Here is a 25,229-nt window from a genome sequence, read left to right on the forward strand (position 1 = left end):
CCACACAACGTTTGCCTGGAATTCATTAGGTGCCATGAAGGGAAGCCCGTTACAGGACGCGGCAGGTATGGTGTTCGTGTGACTGCGGTGCCGTGGGATGTTCCTGCAGTTATACGGTTTCTTATTAGAGGTTGGATTGCGCAAAATTTTGACGAGATACACAGAAGAGAAACACGGCAGAGAGCGATCAAGAAACCTTGGCAAATCTGCCATTTCTTTTTCGACAGTGTAAGTTTCAACCAAGTCTCAGCAAACTTTTTCTTCTCCTGTTTCTTTCAATTGCGGGACTGGTTGCAAGACATCCGCAGTGAAAAAGAAAAATTGCACAGAAAGAAAAATAAAAGCTCCGGGATGGGACGTTGTTGCACCTTCCGCCCGGACAGCTAAGCCAGCGTCTCGGTGCAGCCCCTCAATGACACAAAGGCCCGCAGTCCCACCGGTGGTGAGGTCAGACCATAACGAGAGCTGTCCAGCGTGCTCGTGCGAGCATGCTGCACAATGCGCCCCAGGTTGGGGCGACGGCGTCGCAGTCTCCGCTAGGTTTGAACCCACCTCCTCCCTGCATTCATGGTACCGCATTCGTTGTATACTGCACGTCCATGAAACCGGTGATTACTTTAAGGTTACGCGTGGGTCATGTATTTGCAAAGATTACAGGTCCCACTCGCCGTGGGAATCCGTTTAGGCGAAGCTCTCGTTCGTGTTTTCTAACAACGGTGTTCTTGGCTAACGACCATATGTAGCTACAGATCACACGACCAAGCTGGCTACATTTTCACCGGAAGACTCCTAGCTCCAGATAAAGTTGTGGCGCTCGAACATGTGGATTCCCATGCATGACGGCGAAGGAAAAAAGTTGACAGTCACTTCAGCATACCGTAAAGAGGATGAAGCCAGAAAGCGTACGCGCTCACTAGACATTCAGTACATGACATTTTTTTTTTTCACGCCGTTCTTTTTGTCCCCGCACTTCTTTCCGTCTTTACTTCACCTTTCCCCTGCTCTAGTGCAGGGTAGCAAACCGGAGGCTTTGATTCTAGTTAACCTCCCTGCCTTTCTCTCATTTGCATCTTCCACTCTCTCTCTCGCTATATATATATATATATATATATATATATATATATATTATATATATACTTGACATTTTCATTCGAATGCGTTGTCACTTCCTATTACTTGTTTCCTCCTATCAAAGGTCGTGGGTTCGAGCGCCTTAATTAACTGTGCCTTAATTAGAAGAACCATATGGCTTGACGCTCGGCCTTCACGATGTCTATTGGAATCCAACTTGTAGTAATGACCGGTTCGCCCAAAACTCCACGTTGGGTCATGAGTTGGAGTGCCTTGACGCCAAAGGTCGTGGGTTCGACTTCCACCCTCCTCTTCCACGTCTCATGTTCAATGCCATCTCAACCCGTCTACAGGATGTCTAACAGCCCAAACACGTTGACCAAATCAATAGGGTTGCTTGAGGCACACGCTACTGTAAAGAAAAAATAAGATATTCAAACAAAGGAGCCATTTTCTGAGTGGCGAGAATGTGACCACCACGTGCGCTAAGAAGAGAACAAATCCTGCAGGTTTTGTCACAAAAGAACGTAAGCTGATGCTTACTATGAATATTTTTTCTGTAGATCAATATTTTTTCTGTACCACTGCCCAGCCGGTATATATAGAAAGATAAATATCAAGGAGCAGAATAAGATTTCCATTGATCTTGTTTTTTTAATGAGCTTTTTTTAGGCCAGGGATATTGTTAACCTGCCAGTTAAGTGGTTAGAGAGCTTCACACTAGAGGCCGCATGCGGCTTGCGTAAGCAGGAATGGAAACACTGCTAAAGTCTTGCCGGCGCACAATTGACTTCCAAATGCAAGCTGAACGCAAGCCGTCTGCGTCACCTAAGCCAAAACTAGCTATTTGCAGCAAAAGCAACCGATTTTCACAGCGGAAGCCAGTATTTTCTCAAGAAGGTAGCTTCTTTTTAGAGCGCAGCTCTTAGGCGCCCGTTCCTGAGGCGAGCGTCGGCGTCGTCCCTCGGCGTCGTCTAACCGAGCGAACAAGCACAGCAAAGGGATGAAAGAGCGAACGCGGAGCGCTGGTGAAAGACGGAGACAGCGAAAAGAGCGCTAGGAGCAAAGCGGAGGAAAGCGTGCAGCGAAACCATGAGGCGGAAAGCGGAGGAGGAGGGTGTAGCGAAAGCGTGAGGAGAAAAGCGGGGGAAGGTGTGCGGCGGAACCGCGAGGCGGAAAGCGGAGGAGGAGGGCGTGGTGAAAGCGCGACGAGAAAAGCGTACTGTGGCGCGCGGCAGGCTTTGCGGCGACGATAGCTACGAGATGGCGGCGCCAGAGTAGGGCGCGTACTCCGTCTGGAAACAAAGCGCTGCTTGAGCGTAGGTCTGTCTGCAGCGGCAGCTGCTGCTTTGAATCGCGCCCACGCGTCTCGATGAGCGAGGTAGTTGCACCACGCTTCGCTCCGTTTGCAACGTGCCGCGTCAGAAAGATTGTCCGCGCCAGTCAATACATCTGGAGATCAAGACACGCATACAGATGCGCTCGAAATTCGCATTAGAGAGAATCGTAATCGTCGGTATTTTTTTTTTTTTTTTTGCGAGACGCACAACGACGCGTTTTCGTTCGTTGGAGCCTATAGCTCGTTGTGACCTCCAAAGCATACTTGGGCACACGCCGCCACTCTCGGAGCATGCGTGACGCAGGAAGCACTGCGTAAAGTGATTTGGAAAAGGCGAATGTTGCGCTATAGCTGAGTCGGTTTGTGCGTCAGGCTACCAACTGCACACATGTGCAGAGAGGCATGAGTTTCATTTCCAACCAAGAGCTTCGTTTTGCCACTTTGCCCTGGGGCGAGAGGGCAGCTGAGGATGAAAATTTGGCTTAACGACGAAGGCTTGACGACGGCGTAAAGGCGTAGAACGGACGGACCGAGAAAAAACAAAGAAAAAAACGGATCCGAACTTTTAACATTCTGTCGCAGTTGTAATCGTCCCCAGTTGGACAGAGAGATAGACACAGAGAGTCGAAAGGAAGGAGAAAGGCTCAGGGAAAGTAACCAGAAGAACAACACAAAATCTGGGACCGAATTCACAAAGGTTTTGGTTTGTAAGTGTTCTTAGGACATTAGGCAGTCACCTTCAATAATCATGTCTCCAGTGTCGGGATTGGTTCAAATCTTCTCTTACGAACATTTCTAGCGTGAGTGTTTCCTCTTTTGTGTGTGTGAATAGGGGGTCCTGATGTGCTACACTACACAGGGGGACGGGAGAGCTAGATTAGAAGAACACTGAGATATTCACACAGAGCACAGAGGACACGATCACAGCCAGAGGACCGCAGACAATAGCGATTAAGGCTAAATCCATTTGTGCAGGTCAATTGTCCTTAAGGATAATTGCCCTTAAGGACAATACCAGCGTAGTCGTCACACACTCCTGCGGTGGCTTATGTGGTCGTCATTACGCTCTCGTAGGTGCAATAAACACTTGGCGCACTTTATTTTTCTGTTCCGTGAGACCTATCACAGGTGGAGCGAAATTTGGCCTGAATGCTAATTGGATCTTGCCTTTAAGTTTTCCCTGCCAGTGCAATTACAGACAACCCCCGCAAATTCTACATCGAGGTAAAAGAGGGCCTGTCATTCGATGCAAAGCCGTACTTTATATGAGTGCGGTTTTAAGACACGACCATAGCATTACAAGAGCGCGCTCTTTGAGTTGATAAATATGCTTACTGGTCAAAATAAACAACTGTTTAGCCACTTATTTCTTAGCATAAGATTCAGTATTTAGGACACTTCAAGGCAGAATACTGATGCGACTGGCATTTACCAAGCAACTACACGCCATTTGTTCCGGTCTGTACACTGTACGAATCCCGAAGCTAGAAACAAAGCGAAAAGAAGTTCATGACCCACTTTCGGAAACTAAGCCTCGTCTATCAACTGATGCGATCGCTAAACTTTTACGAATTCAGTACTGATGCTTCTTTATCTTATCGTTTCATAAAATCAGAGCGTCTATACCGGTCAAAACGATTTCTGTTCTCCCGCCTTCCAATTCGCTGACCGAAGATCAATCATACATTTATGGTACTCTGTATGCCTATCGCGTTCAAGGCTTCAACGCCGACATCACGAAGCCGCCGACCCAGTTCATCACAGAGCCAAGATCCAATTCTCGGTTGGAAGAAATCGCCTTTTCTGTTCGGTCGATGTCTTCTGCCAAGGAAGCATTGCGATCAGAACCGTGATCATGCAAGATTCCCGCAGCCTGCGCCACGAACGCTTGATAAAGAGAAATATTTAAAAAGAAATGAGAGAGAGAGAGCCGAAGGAAACGCAGGGAAGTCGAAATACCCGCATCTGGTTCGCTAACATTGCACAGGTTGAGGGGACGGAGGCAGGGGCATAGGGACACGAATGACGAATATCAAGCCATAAGCTATTGAAGCGACAAGACGGCGAGAAGGCCCAGTTCATGTTGAACAGTTCGTGAAGAGCACCGGCTCGCGGACAAGCGGGAGGGAGAGAGAGAGAGAGAGCAAGGACAGGAAAGGCAGAGAGGTCAACCAGACGAGCGCCCTGTTTGCCACCCTACACTGGGAGTGGGGAAAAGGGGAATAAAAAGAGGAAAAGAAGGAGAGAGCTAACGAAAAGTTACAGAAAAGCCGTCAGGACAGAGCTTCACTCACAACTGAATTTTTTTTATGGAACACGAAGAGTATATAGGTGGTTCCATAGTTCCTTGCGCATGCGCAGTAGGGCATAGATACAGGTTTACTCAACAAACCAATCCGTGTCAGAGTAGGGCGTTTGACTACCTTGATAATTAGCACTTGGCGGCGTTTTCCTTCTTTCTTTTCTTGTATTGCAAGTCATTATTAAAGGGAAAATCAGACTTCCACCCGTTCGTAGCAATTGCTACAAAGGAAACCCATATGGTTTCCTCGAAAGAAAAGCCTAACTGTTGAAAAATTCGTCCTGGTCCGGGACTCGAACTCGGGACCACCGCCTTTCCGGGGCAGCCGCTCTACCATCTGAGCTAACCAGGCGGCTAGCAGATGGCAGGGTGAAGTCGAATTTGTCAACAACACGAAGCAAAGGCAGTTGTTTCACGTAGTAGTTCTGCGGAAACCCGCAAGGTGGAGAGAAGTAATTATTAAAGGGAAAATAATACATCCAACCGTCTGATTTTACCTTTAATAAATACTTTTCTCCACCTTGCGGATTTCCGCAGAACTACTACGTGAAACTATTGCAAGTTACTTTACGTCACGGATGATTTTGTTGATTTAACCTATATTTAATTATCTGCTGTGCGCTAGAAATCGTGTAACTACCTGTATGGTCTTTGTTAGTTCAACAAAGAAAAAGTTTGTTTTGAGTGAAGCGCTGTTTCAGTTGTGACTGAAGCAATGTCTGCTTTTCTTTATAACCTTCTGTCTCTATGCCGGTGCGCTTCATGACGGGTCCAACACGAGCTATTAAGGACATTAAATGCGTTTCTGGGATATCGTAACCGCCACTGTTGTAGAGCGATGAAACTCGCGAAGAATGAGAAGTGACGAAAAACGAAAAACAGGTTTCGGCGCCGCCTTGCAGTCCACGCTCTAACTCTCCATGACGACGTCGATTTCGGGAGAATCTAGCTTTCTCTAGATAATAATTTATCAGCAAGGAAAAGCTGCATCTTATTTTAAATTAGCCAAAGACACAACTTAGTCACTTCAGAGAACGTTTCCTGGGCCGATACGGCCCGAACGTCGAGAAATACTTTCAAACCTCTGACGTCAAGCTGACTTGTCGGCGCGAAGGTTCCAACGGGAAAGACAATAAAGAAGAAAATAGAAGGAAAAAGATTGAACTATTTCATTTTCCTTAGCAATGACAAACTTTATTTTTTCGGTAACTCAATGAAAATAGCATATTCTAAAAAAAAAAAAAGAAAGAATACCAGTTTGAAAAGATTTACCCCCCTATTCGAGAGTGTTCCTCCGTTCAGCAAACACAACCTCGACTCGGAAAAAGTAGGGGAAAATAGGGGAAAGTATGAGAAAATAGGGGAAGCTGATGGCAGCTCCTCGGGAAAAGTAGGGGAAATAGGGAAAAGTAGGGGGGGAGTCGATGGCAGCGCCACCCATCGACAGAAGCGGTCACTGTGACTTCATAGACACTCCGCGACAACACTGGAGAAGCGTAGGGTTTTCTTCAGCCGCGGGGCGCCGCTGCGTGTGTACGACTCGGAGGGGCGGAGAAATAGCTTCGAGTCGAGTGTCGTTCGAGAACACGGCCCGGGAGTCAGCCTCGTTCCTCACGACGTCGCTTTAAGGGGGCGAGTACATTAGGCGGCTAGCGCTGCGCAATCATCTCGCACCGTCGCCTCGACTCCCGGTACCGTCCCTCGGTTACACACGAGGCAAGAGGAGGGCGGCGAGATGTCCGCGGGTCCTCACCCCCGACGTCCGGTGTCCACACGCCCCCAACGAGGCCCTGTCGCAACGGCATGACGTGCTTGCGAAACGTGGCCTGACCTAACTATTCATCACGTGGGCAAGAGATCACTTTCTGTTACACCCTTCTCATTCCGGTGGGAGCTCTGTTGCGGCAATCTCTTTCTGTTACACCCCTCTTATTTCAGCGCGAGCTTCGTTGCGGCACTGTATCGTGCACGGAAATGTAGCTTTTTCTCGACCGCGTGAAGGATGGCACACTTTTTTTTTTTTTTTGGCATGCGCGCTAATAACGTTCGTCTTCTCGCCGCAGTTACCGTAGTATCCCGCGAATAAGGCGCAGTCGAAAATGACACGAGGCGGGCAACACGGCGGCCGTTGAAACGTAGAAAGAAAAAAAAAGAAAGATGATATTGTTCTACGTATCCACGATCCACGCGCGCAATCCGATTACATAAAACTCGTTCGCTGCAGAATCGGCGGTAGTATTCTGGAAATTTCGGATACATGACGAGTCCTGCGCCAAGTGGTAACATTGTCACAGTTTTTAGACTGTGTGAAATGGTCACTGAAAGAAAGATAAACATTGTACGCGTGCCAGTATTACAATCAAGCGTGTGCTTGGTTTTATAGTTAGATGAGAAAAAAAGAGGAACACTTACATTACTGAACATTTTTATAGCCAAGTTAACGCGATAAAGAAATTGGTTATCCCGAAAGTTGAAAAACATAATGCACTACACGGGGTAGCGGCGTAACCTTTAGGGACTAAACGTCACAGCGAACGACATCACTGTCTGCATCGCTCTTGTAGACCACCGGTTATTGATGTATCACTCTATTAGCTGCTCAACTCCAACTTTTGTTCTTCTTCTAATTATTCTCAGCTAGAGTCAGTACGAGTGCACCAACCTTAATTTCAAACGATGGTATTCAACGAATAAAAATAAACAGTGGCATATATCAGTTATTAGACTAAAATTCACGCACACGAAGTCTGTTCCTTGGAGTTCACAAAGCAGCTTTTACTTACATCACTTCGTCATTTGTTTTTATTTTCTTTTGCACAATTATGCAACAGACAAGAAATAATTGCCGCCACCACCGGGCATCAACATCTCCTAAGCTACAGTTAACAAAAACAAGATAAAGAAACGCCTCCTATCCCTAACAGCATGTTTGTGGTTTCGAACTCACAGAGCTATTCATTGCTAACTTTCGCTAACAATATGCTCGTCGTGACAACTAGGCTGGCATGTGCTCTTAAGAACAGCTTTGGCATAAAAAGATGTTTTATTTTGTTATTTTTCGTGAATACGGACCCTGCAGATATCGTTGTCATGACTAAGAGACGGCTGAAATTCGTTGATCAATGAATAGACGCTGGGAGAAAGAGGCTATTGACACTTAGGAAACACGAAACGGTGATATCTCGACATACGGAAAGCTTTAAACAAGGTTCACTTCATAATGGAGAAAGGCCCGGGTGCTCTATTCACAAAAATCTCTTGCGCCAGTCCGTAAGCAGAAGTTCCAGCCACTCCTCATTCTGAGCATATTATTGAGCTAATGCGGTTGGCCAACGGTAAAGATCACTTATGATAGAAAAGCTTTTTTTTTTTAATTCGGCTCCTGACTTTTTTGCTATCGTCTCACCTGTAAATGCAATCATCAGCTGTACTGGCTCAACACAATTTTTATTTTCATTTTTCCCATATCTCCTCTGGAATCTTAATCGCCACTAGCACGTCAGTAGTCGTATGCACGCTGGGAAAAAAAGAAAGAGAAGCTCTGTTTTCCAATAAATAGCTTATCTCTCTACCTTCTCAAATGTCCAAATGCGCAAACGAGCTTCTTCCCTGTACGAACGTGCGATCGTTAACTTACGAAAACAGCACGCGCGAACTGCGGATTCAATTACAACGCTCAAGCAGCGACGTCTTCGTACCTCACACCTTGTACTCTTCTTCCCAATGGCTGCGGCCATCTGTATATTCGGCGACAATCTCAGAATTCAGTGCAAACTGTTCAACCAGCGCTTCAGGCGCTTACCCGTCATACCAGTCTGTGCTGCTCCAAATTGTATTATATATATATATATATATATATATATATATATATATATATATATATATATATATATATATATAGTAATATCATAAGAAGCCAACAAAAACTGACACCAAGGACAACATAGCATAAATTACTTGTGCTTAACAGATGAAATAAAGAAACGGTAGATTAATAGAAATGAAAGTGGATGAAAAAACAACTTCCCGCAGGTGGGGAACGATCTCACTACCCTCGCATACATTGTTGGCTTGTTATGATATGACTAATAAAAATCGCGCCCCTCGGTCAACCCCCTCTTCTTCTCATATATAAATAGTTCCGGAGAGACATCAGTATTACGAGTATATATTAGTTCGCCTTCGCTGTGACGTCACTGTGAATTAGGTAATGCAATCGGCTGGCGAATCCGCGCAAGCTCAGCTCGCCGCAAAATGGGTGTTCGCCACCGCCTTCATTGGGTCATCAGCCGACGACACAGATATAATAGTTAGACACACGCGATGGCGTGTCACACTTTTCCTTTTTTTCTTTTTTCGCGCCTCGGTAAAAGCGAGAAGCGACACGCCACGTCCGCGTCCTTTCATCGGGCCGACAAAGTACCGCGCTTATATGACTGCCGCGATAACGACGACAACAGCAGTAAACAAACAAAAAATGTCGGGCGTCGCCTGTCACCAAAGTGGCTGAACGCGAGTCAAAACAACACGTCGACGGCGGCGGTCATTCTGGAGAAGGACAATGCATCCATATATCGACGCGCCCACGGCGCCTACCCGCGTAGGCGCGTTCGCGCCTCTTCTCACGCCCGCCTATACCTCCTCCCCCCCACTCCCAAGCATCAACACCAGCTCACACACAAAAGAGGAGCCGCAGCACGAATTCGCGAGCGATCAATTACGGTTCCCTACCTGCCAAGGCGCCTGACAGGCTAAAATTAGGCGCAATCAATAAAAGCATGCGCTCGAGTCCCTGTTCCTGGAAAGGCTGGGATTTAACAAGGACTTCTAGATTATGGGGGAGGGGGAGGAGGGGGAGGGGGCCTCTGCTGCGCACTCCCGATTATTTAAAAGTGGTGCGTTTAAAAAACTTCGCTCGCGTTACCTAAAGTGGAGCACGAATTACGCGGGACGACTATTGCTTTTATCGTCTCGGTTTTATTCGATCGTTGTAATGCCCAGAGGCACAAAAAAAAAAGAATGCGGCGCACTACTTTTACGTCATTTATTCGCAGAACAGCAGCGAGTATATGCATAGCTCCGAAGGCCGCCCGAGAGAGGGATATACATTCAGCATAGCGTGTAGTATTTGCCTCGAGAAAAGAAGGGAAAAAGAAATACGCTAATGCAAGATTTCTGCTTTTTTTGTAACGCCGACAATACCGCGAATTCGGTTTGAATTCTCGTGCCGGCATGCTGAACGCACTCTCCTTCAACGTGGTACGTGTCACGTGACGCCAGGCGAGCGCGTAGGGAGAGCCATGCAGTCCGCAGTACATAGACGTACGAGGTAAGCAGACCGACACAAGAGGAAGAGGAAAGTAACCGTTCCTTTGTCTGTCCGATAGGCTGGTCATAACAGCGCTGTACAAGTAGTGATCGTTAACATTTGGCCTTGTCCGTTTACTATCTTGAGACGGCGCCACACAACAGGAGCGCTCGAGAAGAGGACGCACACGGCGATCACTCGTAAACGCGTGTAGGTGTGTATCCATCACAAGGTTGCCAATCGGATTCGAAATCCGTTGATTACCTCCCGATTCGCTGTCCTTTTTGTGAACCATACGCTTTCCTAAATATAATTAACAATCACAAATTCCCTCTATTTTATTATTGTTTGCAGAATTTTCATCACACCGTGCCTTACTTTCTTTTACAAGGTTCTACTCTCCTGCTCCCTTTAAGCGCCGGCTTCTAGGCCAACCCGTGTAGTGGGTAAGCGCGGATATCTTGAAGAGCAAGCAGAGACAGAACTGCACACTCGGAAAATTTTCACGTTATCAAAATATCACGTCATGGAGCTAAATTTCGAACGCATCGGGCATTTTTGCGGGTGCTCGCTCACTTCAGTTGTCATTGTTCTTCCTCTGCTTCTGCTCCTTCCTCTTCTGCTCCTTCTCGTCTTGTCTTGTCTTGTGTCCCAGGCAGTGGCGCGTACCCACTATGGGGGATTGGCCAAGAAGCAGGCGGTTTTCCGTAAGGTTAGAAGTATAGAGAAACTAGATTTGAATAGTGGAGCGTGGGACGATAGAACTCTAATCTTCTGCTGCTGCTTCTTCCTCTTCTGCTGCTGCTTCTTCTTCTCCTTCCTCTTCTGCTGCTGCTTCTTCTTCTCCTTCTTCTGCTTCTGCTTCTGCTTCTTCCTTTTCTGCTTCTTCCTCTTCTGCTTCTGCTTCTTCCTCTTCTGCTGCTCCTTCCTCTTCTGCTCCTTCTGCTTCTTTTTTTGCTGCTGCTCCGTCCTCTTTTTCTGCTTCTGCTTCTTCTTCATCTTCTACTTCTTCTTCTTCTTCTTCTTCTTCTTATTCTTCTTCTTCTGCTTCTTCTGCTTCTTCTGCTTTTTTCATTTTGTTCTCGTTGTTCTTGTTGTTGATTTTGTTGATATTGTTGTCGTTGTTGTTAATGTTGTTGTTAGTGCTGTCCTTGTTATTCTTCGCGTTGTTGATGTTGATGTTGTTGCTGTCGTCGTCGTCATTTCTGAACGTCCTGAATTCCCTCAGTTATGAATTTGACGTGAGTCGGGAGGTTAAGAGAAGCGGGCATGGATGAAGTGGATTTTGCGACAGAAAAAATGTATGGTCGCAATAAAAAAAAAAAAAAAGAGAGAATACGCGAAATCAATAAAAAATCGCTGAATTAGAGCAAAACAGAAATAAGAATAATGAATCGAGTAAGGTAGCAGATCAGTTTAAATAAGGTAACTTCGCGCTCCGAGTATGCGTTTTTTTTAGGGAGCGCTGCGTGTTTTTTTTATTATTATTTATTTGTTTGAACCTACTGCAGCCCAGCATAGACAATTGTAGATGCTGGTATAAGTATAAACTACAAGTTTCGTACGAGAAAACATGTTTCTAACGACGCAATTAGAAATTATATACAAAAACAGATAAAATGCTTAATAGGCTGTGTTGGCAGTAAGTGTCACAGGAGCACTGGCTCCTCTTCGGTCATCGTCCTGTTTGCTGCTGTTGAAATTTTAATAATATTTTATCAAAACCATCGGAGATTGATGCGCAACTAATATGAAGCTTGGTCAGCAAAAGATATCATGTGACATTGACTCCCACATTTTTTTTTTCTCTCCAGAGAATGCGGTCCTAAAAACACACGACATACCTCAGTGATATGAGTGCAGATTCGCACGGACAGAAATAAAAAAAACTTACCTTAGCACTATGTGCGCATTGTTTCATATTGAACTCAACTTCGTCTACGTCCTGCATTCAGCTCATAATTGAGCGGAAACACAGCGATGAAATTTTGGTCGCCACGCGGCCTGGCAGGCGGATCGACAGTTTCTACCACGGCGAACGAGAACTCTCTGACAAGCTTGACATTTTTCTCTCGCCAGCAGCTTCCGGCGAGAATACGAGTTATTATCCGACTTCCGGTTGGTTTTAAGGAACGACCTGGTTTTGTTCCTTTGAAGTTTTCTCGTTGGATTCGCACTGAACGTCACTCAGAAGTATTTTTAAAGGGATTTTCTTTTCTCCAAAAGTTCGTTCTGTAATTGACAGGTCGCCCATCAACCGTAACGTTGACGTCTGCTTGTTGCTATGTTTTTATTTCGTTTTATTTCGTCGTTTCATTCTGGTCCTTCCTACTTTGAGGCCGACAAAAATAAAGTTAATGATGGTGACATGCAGCAAAGTGCGCATATTTTTCATTCACAACTCCATTAGGCTGACATACAGGCTTCAAAACAAGAAAAACAGAACGTGACAGTATTTGACGCCAAGCGCAATTTCTAGCCAGATGAGTGACAATTTGGCCGCAAGCGTACTCTTAACGTGAAAAAATAAGAGCGCCATAGTAGTAGCGTCGAAGTACTTAATGGCAAAAAAAAAAAAAAATTGTCTCCTACGTAAATCTAGCACAAAGGCATAAGGCGAGTCAAGCTCGTTCCTCCGAAGTCAGACACCGTAGACACGCAAATCTCAACAATACAATTTGGACTCTACGTGAATCCATGTGCGGTGAAGCTTCCATAAATGCTGCGTAACTGTTGTCTTCCGCAACGCGTTTTGCACCATATCGATTGCGTGCCTGCCTGCCCGCCAAATCAGCGGGACGGGAAAAAGAAGCCCCTCTATTCCTCCTCCCCCGCCCTCCTATCACTCGACCCACGTGACCGCGGGCTACACTGTCCTCCGAGATCGGCTCACTTTTCATCAAGCCATCTCTGGGATCAGCACCGTTTCCCATTGCACCATCTCCGGCACCGGCCCACCTTACTAGGCGACCCAGCAGGCACTCCAAACGACTGCACTTTGATCGATTTTAACTAAAAAACTGCCTGAAAGAAAAAAAGCCGCTCGCACACACGCGCCACACGAAGAGGTCCGTAGACGTGGCACGAGCGCGTCTATTGGCAATTTAAGTTCGCTAAGAAAAAACGCAACCCTTACCAATGTCCCTGCTCGACGACGCAGTCTCAACAACTGGCCTGGAGCTTCTCAAGTTAAACGTCGCAACGATGTTCTGCGTCTGCGCATAACATCGTTATTTATAATGGCACCATATCAACTAGCCCTATCACCATGGTCCTCAACAGAACAGAACAGAACAGAACAGAACAGAACAGAACAGAACAGAACAGAACAGAACAGGACAGGACAGGACAGGACAGGACAGGACAGGACAGGACAGGACAGGACAGGACAGGACAGGAAGATAGATAGATAGATAGATAGATAGATAGATAGATAGATAGATAGATAGATAGATAGATAGATAGATAGATAGATAGACAGATAGACAGATAGACAGACAGACAGACAGACAGACAGACAGACAGACAGACAGACAGACAGACAGACAGATAGATAGATAGATAGATAGATAGATAGATAGATAGATAGATAGATAGATAGATAGATAGATAGATAGATAGATAGATAGATAGATAGATAGATAGATAGATAGATGCTGACAAACGCGAGGGGCTGGAACGCAGTCTTAAATGCGACGGCGTGCAGCGGTCCTTACGTACTAAAGATTGCATGCTGTGGAGAGGCGCACGGCCTCGCGATTTTGTCCTGCAGACTGCATACAGCTGTCGCCGGCCGGCGTGGCTTACGCGACCGCCGCGCACCTACTGTAATAACGCAAGAACGAGGCTCTAGCGAGAGAAGGCGGGAAGTGCAACGGCATTCGCAGAGCACGACGCGACGGTGGCGAGGCGCAACGGAGCGAAGTGCTGACGACGGCGACAGAAACGAAGACCAAGAAGTCGAGATCCTCGCAGCATACATTATTCACGCCCCCGCTTCCATCCGGCGCGTCCCTGTCGGAGAGGGAGCCGGGAGAGCGGAATGCGAGGAACCTGGGCTAAGGGGAGTAGTGGAAGGATGAGGGTGTACAGACACCGCCACCACGGAGCTGCGGTCCTGTTCCTGCGGCTTTCAGTCGGGGTAAGCACTTCTGCTGCGCTAACGCACCGTAGACGCGGAGCATCGCGGAGGGTGTCCGAGGTGCAAGGGGCTAAAGGGAAAGAAGAAACCCGAAACAGGGAAAAAAGGGGCGGCGGCAAAACAACAAATGGGGAACGAATGGAAGGGATGTAAGTACCAGCAGGGAAAATAATGGAAACGGGAATAACGTCTGGAAATTCCGTGGTCTGGCAGACAAATGGAATACGAAGGCAATCTTCCGGAACTGTGCTCTTAACTGCTGACGAAAGGCGCTGAAACAAGGGCAGCGAGAAAGAGGGCGAGAACTGTGGATAGCGAAAGTGCTAGAATTGTGGACGCGTACAAACACACACAAAAAAGAAAGCAAGTACTTAAAAAAGAACAGAAAGGCTATATGTCTCTGGTCGCTCATATTTGCATAAAACATGGTGCCCTTTCCCGCCGTTTAATCGAGAGCGCTGCGTCTAAACTGCGGTGAGATGCGCTCTTTCTTTATGCATAAATTGCTCGCGCTAATTAGCCTCGATTGCCAGAAAGCTCATGGGCGCATTCGGCCAACAAATGTGTTTCAATAACCGACGGTTTGTTGGGCCTGGCTGGCAGGCAACGCCGAAATTGCCAGAGGCCTCTGACTGTCGCTCCTGGGTTATTTATTCAGTAAGCTGGTTAAACCTGCGGTGTCGCCGGGGTCGCTATTGATCGAACTGCGAACAAACGAAGGCACATTGATGGTACTTCTCTCAATGCAAGCGCCCTCTGCGAAACCTTATGCGGTAACCTTCTCTGGTAACGTTCAGCGAAAGGTGCCACAGAACGCGCAAGACGTGGGAAACAGCAGGGCTACAGAAAATACAGACTGCAAGACCTTTGTAGTCATCCTGCCATTTTATCTGAACCGCGTATTAACCCAACACCACCTCTTGCCTCCTATAGCTATTTTCGCGCGCACTCGGGAGGTGTACGCGGCCGTTGGCAAAGCCTAACCATAGCGAGACAGCAAAAGAACAACTTAGCAACAGAAGTTGGATGTGGTAATTGGTTAGTATTACGGACATGCGGCGTCACCTTCACGCAATCCAGGATTGGTCTGCGCAGTTAATGTCGCGCGCGTTTTGTGAAATGTTTGCAGATGCGCCTCACACATACAACTTATGTTCTGGCAGAGTGAGAATGTCGCTTTCTTACGCTTACCCAAAAGCGGTTTTTTTTTATATCTAATTTTATGAGAAAAGATATAAGTTTGCTCCGAAAGCACAAGACGCTAAACGAAGTGAACGCGATCCTGAGGAAGCTGGTGATAAGGGCAAGCATGCAGCTGATTCCTGTATCCTTCCAGTATGTCCTCTTTCCACCCTGTTCTGTCCTTCTCTGTACTGTGATGTCATATTGCAAATTGTTGGCTTTCAATGCGAGAAGAAAAGGGAGAAAAATAGAATTCCCGCAACACATCTCCATAAATAACAAATAGTAATTCCTCCCTAATGTTCTAACATGGCCGGAAGCAGCTTACAATGTTAAACTTTTGGTAGATTCCTGTGTAAAAGAAACCAACGTTTCAAGCTCGCCTGAGCGAGTCGTTATAAGGACAGATCACGGGAGATCCACCTTAAACGCTCGTACTCCATTTAAAGGGGCCAGCGGTTCAGCAAAGCGGTCGAGTCATTAAAAAGCCGTTCACTTGAAATAAACGAGTCGGGGAACTTCCACAAAAATAAACCAAGTACGTTACTGAGAGCCCGATTCTGCCTAACATAGAAAACCTCGGGGACAAGCTGTGGCGTTAAGGTAGGTTAACGCGGGACTAGAATAGAACCACTCGTTAAGACGGGTCAGAAGATGTAGCATTGAAGTCAAGCTCTCTACAGGTTTCTTTTTTTTCTTTTGCTGCTCTTCCTTATTGAGCACTTCAATGTAGAGCAGCCTTGTACGCGACAGCGAACAGAAGAAGCGGTGGCTCGAGACAGATTTGTGTCATGTCGTCTCCGGTGTTTGGTTTCCTTGCGGAGTAAGAGAGGAAGGAAAACAAAGAGACTGAAAGTGAGCAGTACGGAAGATTCAGGTAATAGTAGTTGAGGGAAGAATAAAAAAAAAAGACAAGTAAAATAAAAAATGCTCTATAGAAAGAACCAAGCGATGAAGGAAGCATAGAGCGAGACGGAAGAAAGTTGGGATAAACGGAGGAAGTGGGGAAGCAATGGGGAAATTGGGAAGACGTGTAACGAGAAGGCGAAGACGGAAGGAAGCGACGAGAGAAAGAAGGAAGTAGGGAAGCAGTGGGGAAATTGGGAAGACGTGTAACGAGAAGGCGAAGAAATGTATGTAGACAGAATCAGAGGGGAGGAAACCAGAGAAGGGAAGTAAGCAAGTAGTTGCGGTATTAGAGATGAATGAAACTAATGAGAGAAAGTAGGGGAGTTAGCAATTGGACGGAAACGTGTTATGGAAAATGTGGAAGCAAGGAAACGTGGGCGGAACTAGAGACGATAACAGGGAAGGAAAGAAGGAGAGACGAGAAGGAGCGGAATGTTGGAAAGAAAAGAATAAAATAAGGAAAGAATGAAGAAAATGGGCACTGTCGAAAGAGGAGAGACAAGGAATTAAGTGTGACAGGGACATAGTGAAAAAAAGACTAATAAATAAAAACTAAAGTGATTAGGAATAAAAAACAAGTTTAAAGGGGCGGATGTATAAACCGTAGAGAGGAAGTAGGCCCGAAGGGAAGGGAGGGGAGATGCGAGGGAATGAAACGACGATGAAGAGAAGAGGGCGGGATCGAAAGGACGAGGAGGAGTTCCCGCTTACGAAAGGTCGAACTAATTGACCCGCGTTAAGACATTTGACTCCGCATTCACGTCGTTCTCAAAAAGGCTACAAGAGCGGTGACATCGCCATCTGCCGAACCTTGCCATTAGCGCTGCTCCAAATTTAATTTTCGCTCTTCCTCATTACGTCCCCCCCCTCACGAACAGTTCCACCCACACCGTGTTGCCCCGTAACACCGGTAGCAGGGCCTGTTCGGAAGATATTCGCGGCTAATGAGACCGTGTCGCTCCCGGTAACTCATTTTTTGTGTCCTCCCGTCTGCCCACTACAGTCCTCCACACTGTTTCCTTCTTTTTCATTTGAGGAATTGCCAAGTTTTATATCTCGAGTCATATGCGGCCGACTGTTTTTGCGACCCGCGCTCTGCGCGAAGTCACCTTTGATGTTCGTAGAGAAAACACGACTCAGTGGCATGAACAGCAAGCAGTGTTACAGGGGAAGGCGACGGCAAGAAGCTTGAATACTGATTAGAGTGCAGGAAGAGTCTCGCTCGAATACTAATCAAGCTCCTGCCTTTCCCGAGCGGGCGTGAGCTTTAATGGGCCGCTTGAAAAATGTAGGCCGCGAAGAACCTACAGCTACAAACACAAAGCCGAAGAACCGTGCAAAGGCCACCAAGAAAGGCGTTCATCACGATCAGTTCACTGCTGAAGCTTTAATTTCGAGCAGGGACAGACATTTTAAATCACCACTGCGCGGGCGTATACAGAACCGGGCGGTCACGTATATCTTGGTCCGGCTTGTGAAGCAAAGAGATACGTGATAGAAGAAAGTGTCTGACCATAGTCCCGGTAGCGTTTCGGAACGCATTCTGTATTGATGACGTGACTTCAGTGGCAGTGAAAGAAACACCGAAAATGCGAAAAATAAAAACATGCATCCATGAGAAACCACAAAATAAAGTACGTTGCCCTAACCTGACGTCAGTCATAAAAAATTACGTTGACCACTGCTGCAATGTTATTGCTTCATTTTGTCGAGAGGATGTTAAATTTCATTCAAGGATTCCGTTGGTTAAGGGTTGAAAAGCGAGTATTCCAGTTAAATACAAAGCGGCGTACGTCGTACATTCTTGCCTCATGTTTTATCTATCAAACAGAGCAACGCACAACATGCCTGTTTCATGCGAAGCCCCGCCACGGAAAATCATTAATATAACGTAACCTTGCGACGACTTACTGCGGGACGAAATCGTCGTGCGCGTCAATGTATCAAGGTGCTCCAGCAGCGTTACGTGTAGATATGGTGGTAAACTTTATTGAAAGGGGGAAGGGAAAACGGGGGAGGTGGCTGAGGGATCGGGCTCAAGTAAGGCACTGGGCCTGCTTGGCCTTCTCCGCCCAGTCCACCAGTTCAAGCTGTCGGTCGACGTCCCCGGACCTGAGCCAGGCTGTCCAGTCAGTCTCGCTGCTGACGGGGGGATGAGAGAACGCGAGCGAGGTGCATTCCCACATTATGCGTGTGAGTGTCTAACTCTCTTGTTTACTTCCCTTTTTGTTCACGTTACGCGTGCCTATGTACCTGTCAGCGCGTGTGTACATCTTTTGCTCTTGCGTCCCGTGAAGTCACAAAAGCACCCGCGAATGGTACGAGGTGCTTTAGTAAGTGAAAGAGGGCAACAGAACTTTCCTGACGTCGAAATTACGTCTGTAATTGTGCTCAACGAGTAGGCACAGCATAGGAAAGAGATGGTTTGATCACAGGCTTGCTGCTCACTCATCATACCCGTACGATGCGACGGCCTTTACAAATGTCTCCCGCAAATCATGCGCGGAACACAGGGGGGAAGAAAAGTACGTACAACTTCGGCTCCATCCACTGAGAAACAAATAGGGAGGTTGCGCCAGTTTGCGCCACTCACCGAAGCGCATGTCCGTCCACGCCTTGCGCAGCATCCTGGCGATCCGGTGGTAGGCCCTGAGCACGGACGCCGTCACGCCCATGGTCAGGTAGGCTGGCCCCAGATCTCCGGCGACGCTCTCTTCCTCTTCGTCCTCGTCGGACATTGGCCACGCCCCGAGGGACTCGCGCCGACGTCCTCCCCCCGGGGTCGTCGTCCCTGCTTCGAGCGCCGCGCCCGACCTGCCGTCTCAGCGAAGTCGCTGGCCCGGGTTGAGTGCTCGTCTGCCGACCGGATCGCGTGCGGAGGACCTTTCCGTCACTGTCTCGCTTGGCCCTAAGCCTTGCACCCTTTTCCTGGACCTGTCTGACTGCGAATGCCTCCCAGGGATTCTCCCAACTGCGACGTTGACTGTACCGTTACTCCGATCTCGCACCTTTCGTCGACCTATCTGGCTCTTAGGGCTGACTCTTCTCTGGACCACACGCCCACCGAGCCTCTCTCTTGTTTATGCTTTCACTATGGTCTGCCTTTCCTGGACCTATCTGGTACTAGGAACCGAGCCGCTCCTGGGGATATACGCTACTGCTCTTTTGACATGGCTTTATTACTGATCGCGTTTTAACCTGGACCTGGCCTTTCCTTAATCTTGTATACCTCTCTAGCTCCTGTAGCGGAACCTGCCAGAACTTATGCGACTCCTGCCTAGCCTAAAACGTGCGTTTTCTTTCGACCTTTTTTTGCAGATCCTTATTCAAGCTTCTTAGAAAGTGCTTCACTTATTCTACCCTCTTTAAAATCCCGTGGAGGACCCTTCGTTAAACTTTGACGAGAGTTCGACAAGCCTGTGCTACAACCTTCCGGTGTCCGGCGTAGAGGTATCACCGAACAGCCTTTAACGCAGTGTCAGTAAGCTATGATAGGACTTCATCAACATTTCCAGGAACTGCCGTTACCGACGCTTGCAGAATTTTTCTTTCTGCTCTTAGCTCTCCGTCGTCGCACACTATGCAGTTTTACGGTCTGGAATCACGTTTTTTTTTTTCTGGCTCCAGTATTTGCTTTTTGCCGGAGCTCTTCTACACCTGTTGCGACTCGATTTCGATCTTCTCGGAATCGTACCTCTTCCTTTTCGAGTTCGACCTATAGGCCAGAAGCGTGCGGCTATCCACGCGACGTCAGGGTTCAACAAACACCCGGATGGTACCGTCACCGTTCACTCGGTACCACCGTCAACACCACGCGCACCAATCACCGCACCATCACATCGAAGGCTTGAATTCGTCGGCACGCGCACACTCGCACGACACACCGGCACACTCACTGGGAGAAACAACACCTTTTTTTTGGAGGGAGGGTGGTGACTTCCGCGTAGACGTCAAACCTCACTCGTCGATTCCGAGACCACTAGGTGCCGCCACCGTATTAGACGTGACGTCGGTGTTCCGATGCACCGATGCGCGCCCAAAGATCTTGAACCCCACCAGTGACACTCCCGGTGGCACACGATCGCGAGCACTGTGCACGCGTAGAGCTGTTTTCTCATCACTCTGACGGCAGGCAACGTCTCCTTGGCTAGGAGAATTGGCGCCTCCTCGGCGACGAGACGTCTTCACGGGTTTATCAGTTGCGAAGGTGAGTCACACTGTCTGCTCTTTCCTACATCGAGGCTTATCGATGATTAGTAGATCTCTGTTTTCGTGTTCCTTTCGCATCTCTAGGACTGCCTTGCTTTTTGTCAAACCTCGCAAGAGAGTGCGAATCTTCAAATCCAAAGCTGACACGATAGTTCGAAAGAAGCGGAGTGTTCTGCAATGTTTCCAAGCGCCTCACAAACGGGTCACCGTACTGGTATGCTCCTTCGTCGTTAGCAAAGAAATCTCTCGGGTATGTTTCCTATAAATCGTGTCTTCTGCACTTCCCAACATGCATAAATAAAAATAGGACTAAATCACCACAAAACTGAAAGCCGCGGTCACGGAAAATAACATGAAAGGTCGACCGCGAACGTCGATTTTACCCCGGTGTCAGACCGTTCCGATCGAAAAAGAAGATGGCATGCCGCCGAAAACAACGCCACCTTGGAAACAGTCGAATTGGAGTGAGACGATTTTGTTGCCAAGGAAAAAGATATGACGATGACGTACGACTAACTGCCGGTTCGGCGTAGGTGGTTGTGGTCTAGGTAGCACTGGAATACCCAACGCTCAAGCCTCAAGGTTTCGGGTATAAGAGGAACAGAACCCGTCAACTTCTAAGCGTTCCGTCTTTCTTGGCAATTTGCAGCAAGACTTGCCATCACCTTGCAAGGGAGGAAAGAAAGAAAAGATACGTATAACTAGCTGCGTCTTAAACGAGGATCGGTAACGAAGCCAATAGAAGACGAGTCCGATATGTGTGGGACGTTCCGAATGCCGACGACCTGCAAAAGTCAACAGCTTTGTCTGACACCTGGGTTATACGGGGACGTCTCCCTGCCTTGACTCGAGCGAAGGACCGATCGAGATGCCATCGGCTGCAACACATGGTCGGGTCATCGTCGTCGGAGGAGGATTCCGACGCAACGAGTCGCTCCTCTCTCCCTGCGACACTGGATCCCCCCTCTCCACGCCGTTTTCAGAGTGGCGGCAGCATCGCGATGCCAGATTGCGACCGCTACGCCGGCGAGTAATCGTTTTCCGCTCCCGACACAAAAACTGTCCCGGCTCGACGACAAACGCAGAAGCGAACGGCCTGTGACATCCACAGAAAAGGAACGAATCCCTTCGCTCACCCCAGCCAACGCTAGCTGCTGCGGCTGTCTACGACCGATAGGCGGCGTCGCGTCGTTTGTCACGCCATTGCGTCCGCTCGGCTTAGTCGATGGTTCGCCGAGACACGCCGGAAAACAACGAAGACGTGCTACTCCCCTCGTCAGAAAGGCTTAGCGCTGTTGGATCTCTTTCTTTGTTCTTTTTTTTTTACGTCGCCCGAGCGTTCGCGCGCGCTATACTCGTCTTTGTTGTGGGCTGCGGTTGGCTGCGGCTATTGTTGGATTGAACGGGAAAAAAAAATACGGCAATTCATTGAAAATAACTTTTTTGTCTGCGCGTTCCGTCCCTCTTTGTACTACAACGGGATCGACGCTGCGTTTGGGCGGGCGCATGAAATGTTGCTTCTGGAAACGTCGTGCTCAAAAGTTTCTCGCAAGCCTGCCCGATTTCGAGCAAGCTATCACACAAAGAGCAAGACTCAACGGAATCGTGTCGTAGTTGTGACACGTTTTTCTCAAGTTGAGCTGACGTCTTCGCTTAGGCTTCTGGACAGCTTCTTTAGAGACTGTCATTCAAGCATTGCCGAGCTAGCGGCCGCGACAATGACGTTATTTATAAACATAAGACGATAGAGCGGCCTGCGAGGTGTTCAAAATTTAACTCCTGCCACCGGACAAAGCGTGGGGAAATCGATGAGGTTTCAAGTTAAGAAATTATTGGATGCGTGTAAAAGCAACACTGCAATAGATAGGTTGGCAAACTATCAGCGGTTTCCTGTCCTGACAAGGCGTTCCAGATTTATTACTGTTCAATAACAGATGTCAAGATATTGTAGTTACTTTACATCGAGATGTAGACGTAGAAACAGCCGAAGAAAAAAGTCTTCGCTCGTCAGTAAAAGAAGCGAGAAAGAAAGAAACAGGATGTCAAAGTACAAGGCAGAGAAAATACAACAACCGTATTGGACGTTTTTCTTTTTGTCTCTTCCTCCGCAAAGAGGCAGAAGCAAAAAAACTAACACACGAAGTGCATTAAACTTTCAAGCCAGAACTTTCTAGTTCTCGTTTCTTTGCAATTGCCCAAGACGTCGCACAGACCCTAGCAGTTCACTTAAGCCAAAGCTTTCGCGACTTCTTTGCTAAGATTACCACCGCCTCCAAGGAATCGTCCCTTGTAGGATTTTGGCCACGGTAGCGCGAGTTTACAACTTTCGGGAACAAGAAGAATAAGAAATAAAAGAAACACAGAATTGTTTTGTCGTAGACTGACAGCTTGATAGAACCGGACCGCGTTTTTGCACAAATGTTTGTTTGAGAAAAAAAAATGTTACCGAGCCAACGGAGTGACAAGTGCCTCGCCAATCGATGCGCGTTCAAAACTATATAGCTTTGTTGCGAAATGTTGCGGACTCGGTGTGGATTCGATATTACGAACAATTCGATATTACCCAGACTCCGGCTAGGTTTGTGAACCTATTTCTCACTCAGTGTAAAATTCAGCGCAAAGGCTTTTGGAAACTCTAACGACGTTGCAGTTACAAGAACGAACGTATCCCATTAGATCAACTTTTCTCCGGGCCCGCTTGGCTGAAAACTAGGCCATGTTCATAATTTAAGAAACGACGAGGTGACAAGCGACTGTTCTTTTTCTTTTTCCTTCTTGTCTTTAACCTTGGTGACGTAGAAGTAGGTCGGGAGGTTTCGCAACCATGAATTCTTTAGTAGCAATCTGTTAAAGTGGAGTCCAAGTACGACGACGACGTGGCAGAAAACTTCTTGTTCGGTCACTTCTATAGAGGTCGTCGAATATTACAACTAGTTGTCGCGAACGCGCGGTGCGTTCTGCGGCAGACTGGGAACACTTCCAAGGAAATTACTCCCGCACTGTATCGAGCACTGCCTGCGTTGACGCCGCCGTCACTGTCTGCGTCACCAACAACGCTGCGGAGTAAAGGAGATGGAGCCACTTAGTGAATGACTCGTCAAATTCCAGGGGATTCGTGTTTTACGCAGGCTTATTCCTCCCCGAGAAACGGAACAGACGAGTCCAACGACGTTTCTGAAAGGAACTGACAGAGCCAACTAGTGAATGGCTCGTATATTTCCATATAGCGCGCAGTTTCAGAGAAAACAGACGGATCCGACAAGGTTGACGGAGAGAACAGACGGCCGTCTGCTGTAGTGGCCGACTCACCGAGTCTGGTTCTGTGACATAAGGGGCCTACACGGAACGCGCCGAAAGAAAAGAGTACTTAGGAAGCAGAAGTGGACTTTGGAGAGGCGGCGAATCAACTGAGGCCGACACAGGAGGGAGACTCCGAGAAAGACTGCGAGGGCAGCGCGAAAGGTGTGTGGAGGTTCAGAATAACGCTCAGATGCGGCGCGAATAAACGTCCGGCCTCGTCTGCTCGTCCTCGCTGCTGTCGACGGCTACGACGACAAGCGAACGACGAGGAGTCTGCGGGACGCCTCTTCTCCTCCCCCGACACTCGAGCGGTAGTCGTCCCGGGAGCTGCGCAGTTCGAGCATCGCCGTTCCCGACGAAAGTCGAAGGAAAGAGGGAGGTTGACGCAACAGCAGAAGCAGAAGTAGAAGAGCACCTACACTCTGAAGCTTTGCCTCGCCGAATAATCTCGTTTCTGGAATCCCGGAGTTTGCTTTGTTTGCTTTGTTCAACTTTGCTCGCCTGTTTGGTTTGTTCCACCCCTCCCTACTGCACCGAAACGTATATGCTCGGGGGAATGATGTGTGGCTGCGTGTAAACACGACGTGTTCTATACCACTGCCAAGCACGTCCTCCTCGTTGCCGGCGATGACGCTGCGAGGCGCTGGCGTCGCTGGCGATGGCGTTTACCTACACCAGAAGCGAGGTGGTTAGGGTCCACCGAGAGTACGCAGGAGGCATGCCAAACATTGGTCTGCGGGTAGTGTTTGTGTACTCTCTTCTCTCTCTCCTTTTTTCCTTCTTCTTCTTCTTCTCCTAAAGTTCACCGAATCAGTCGATGTGTTTTCCTAGCGACAGCCGTGTTGCGTTCCAGTTTTCGATCCTCGCGACGGCTGGACAATGATCTCGTTCGATGCTCGTAGAACCGGCATTTGCATCAGGCGTGTGCTTGGCGCCCGGCCTTCCTTTCTGCAGTCTGCGGGGGGCCTGCGATAAAATAAACAAGGTCGCATTAAGCAACAGGTCAATAAAGATTGCATTAAACTGCCCGAATGCGTATAGAGGGCATACTGGGCGAAATACAGAATGAACGTGGCCGTCGAGAGTCAGAATAAACAGAACATATATTCATCTCGCTGAGCGAAGTTGAGAGTGAGTGCAGCAGGCCTGTGACACCCGACAAGTATTGAGCTCCAGAAGTCGGCGCGAAGGCATTTCAACTTTCCCATTGTGTACACTGTGTGCTGCGCTATCTATATCTTCGGACTCTGCGAACGGCAGGGAATTATGCCAGTCGGAGGGAATGTCCCAGTCGCGGCCTGAACGTGTTGTAGCTTTTTTTTGGACATTATAAATACATAGAGACAAGCATAGACGCAGTATTGTTGTTTACACCGCAAACATATATATGCTATTTCCCATGTGGCTCACATAAAAAGCTTCAACTAGCCTCAACCTCGATGCCGAAATCTCTCTAACTCGTAGCGTT

General features: G+C 47.8%; 1 protein-coding gene across 2 annotated transcripts in view; it reads right to left on the minus strand.

Annotated features, from left to right (window-relative positions):
* Window positions 1–25,229, minus strand: part of LOC126533710 (Kv channel-interacting protein 4-like) — a 301,307-nt gene that overhangs the window by 157,655 nt on the left and 118,423 nt on the right. Inside the window, exon 1 of one of the 2 annotated variants that reach the window (XM_050180899.3) lies at window positions 18,846–24,882. The exons of the other annotated variant lie outside the window; for it this stretch is intronic. Within the exon in view, the coding sequence (XP_050036856.1) occupies window positions 18,846–18,990 (145 nt within the window). The 5' untranslated portion in view covers window positions 18,991–24,882. Of the gene's footprint in view, window positions 1–18,845; window positions 24,883–25,229 lie in introns of those variants that run through there. 2 annotated transcript variants of the gene reach the window in all.

Source organism: Dermacentor andersoni, chromosome 7 (genome assembly GCF_023375885.2).
Source record: "Dermacentor andersoni chromosome 7, qqDerAnde1_hic_scaffold, whole genome shotgun sequence".
NCBI lineage: Eukaryota > Metazoa > Arthropoda > Arachnida > Ixodida > Ixodidae > Dermacentor > Dermacentor andersoni.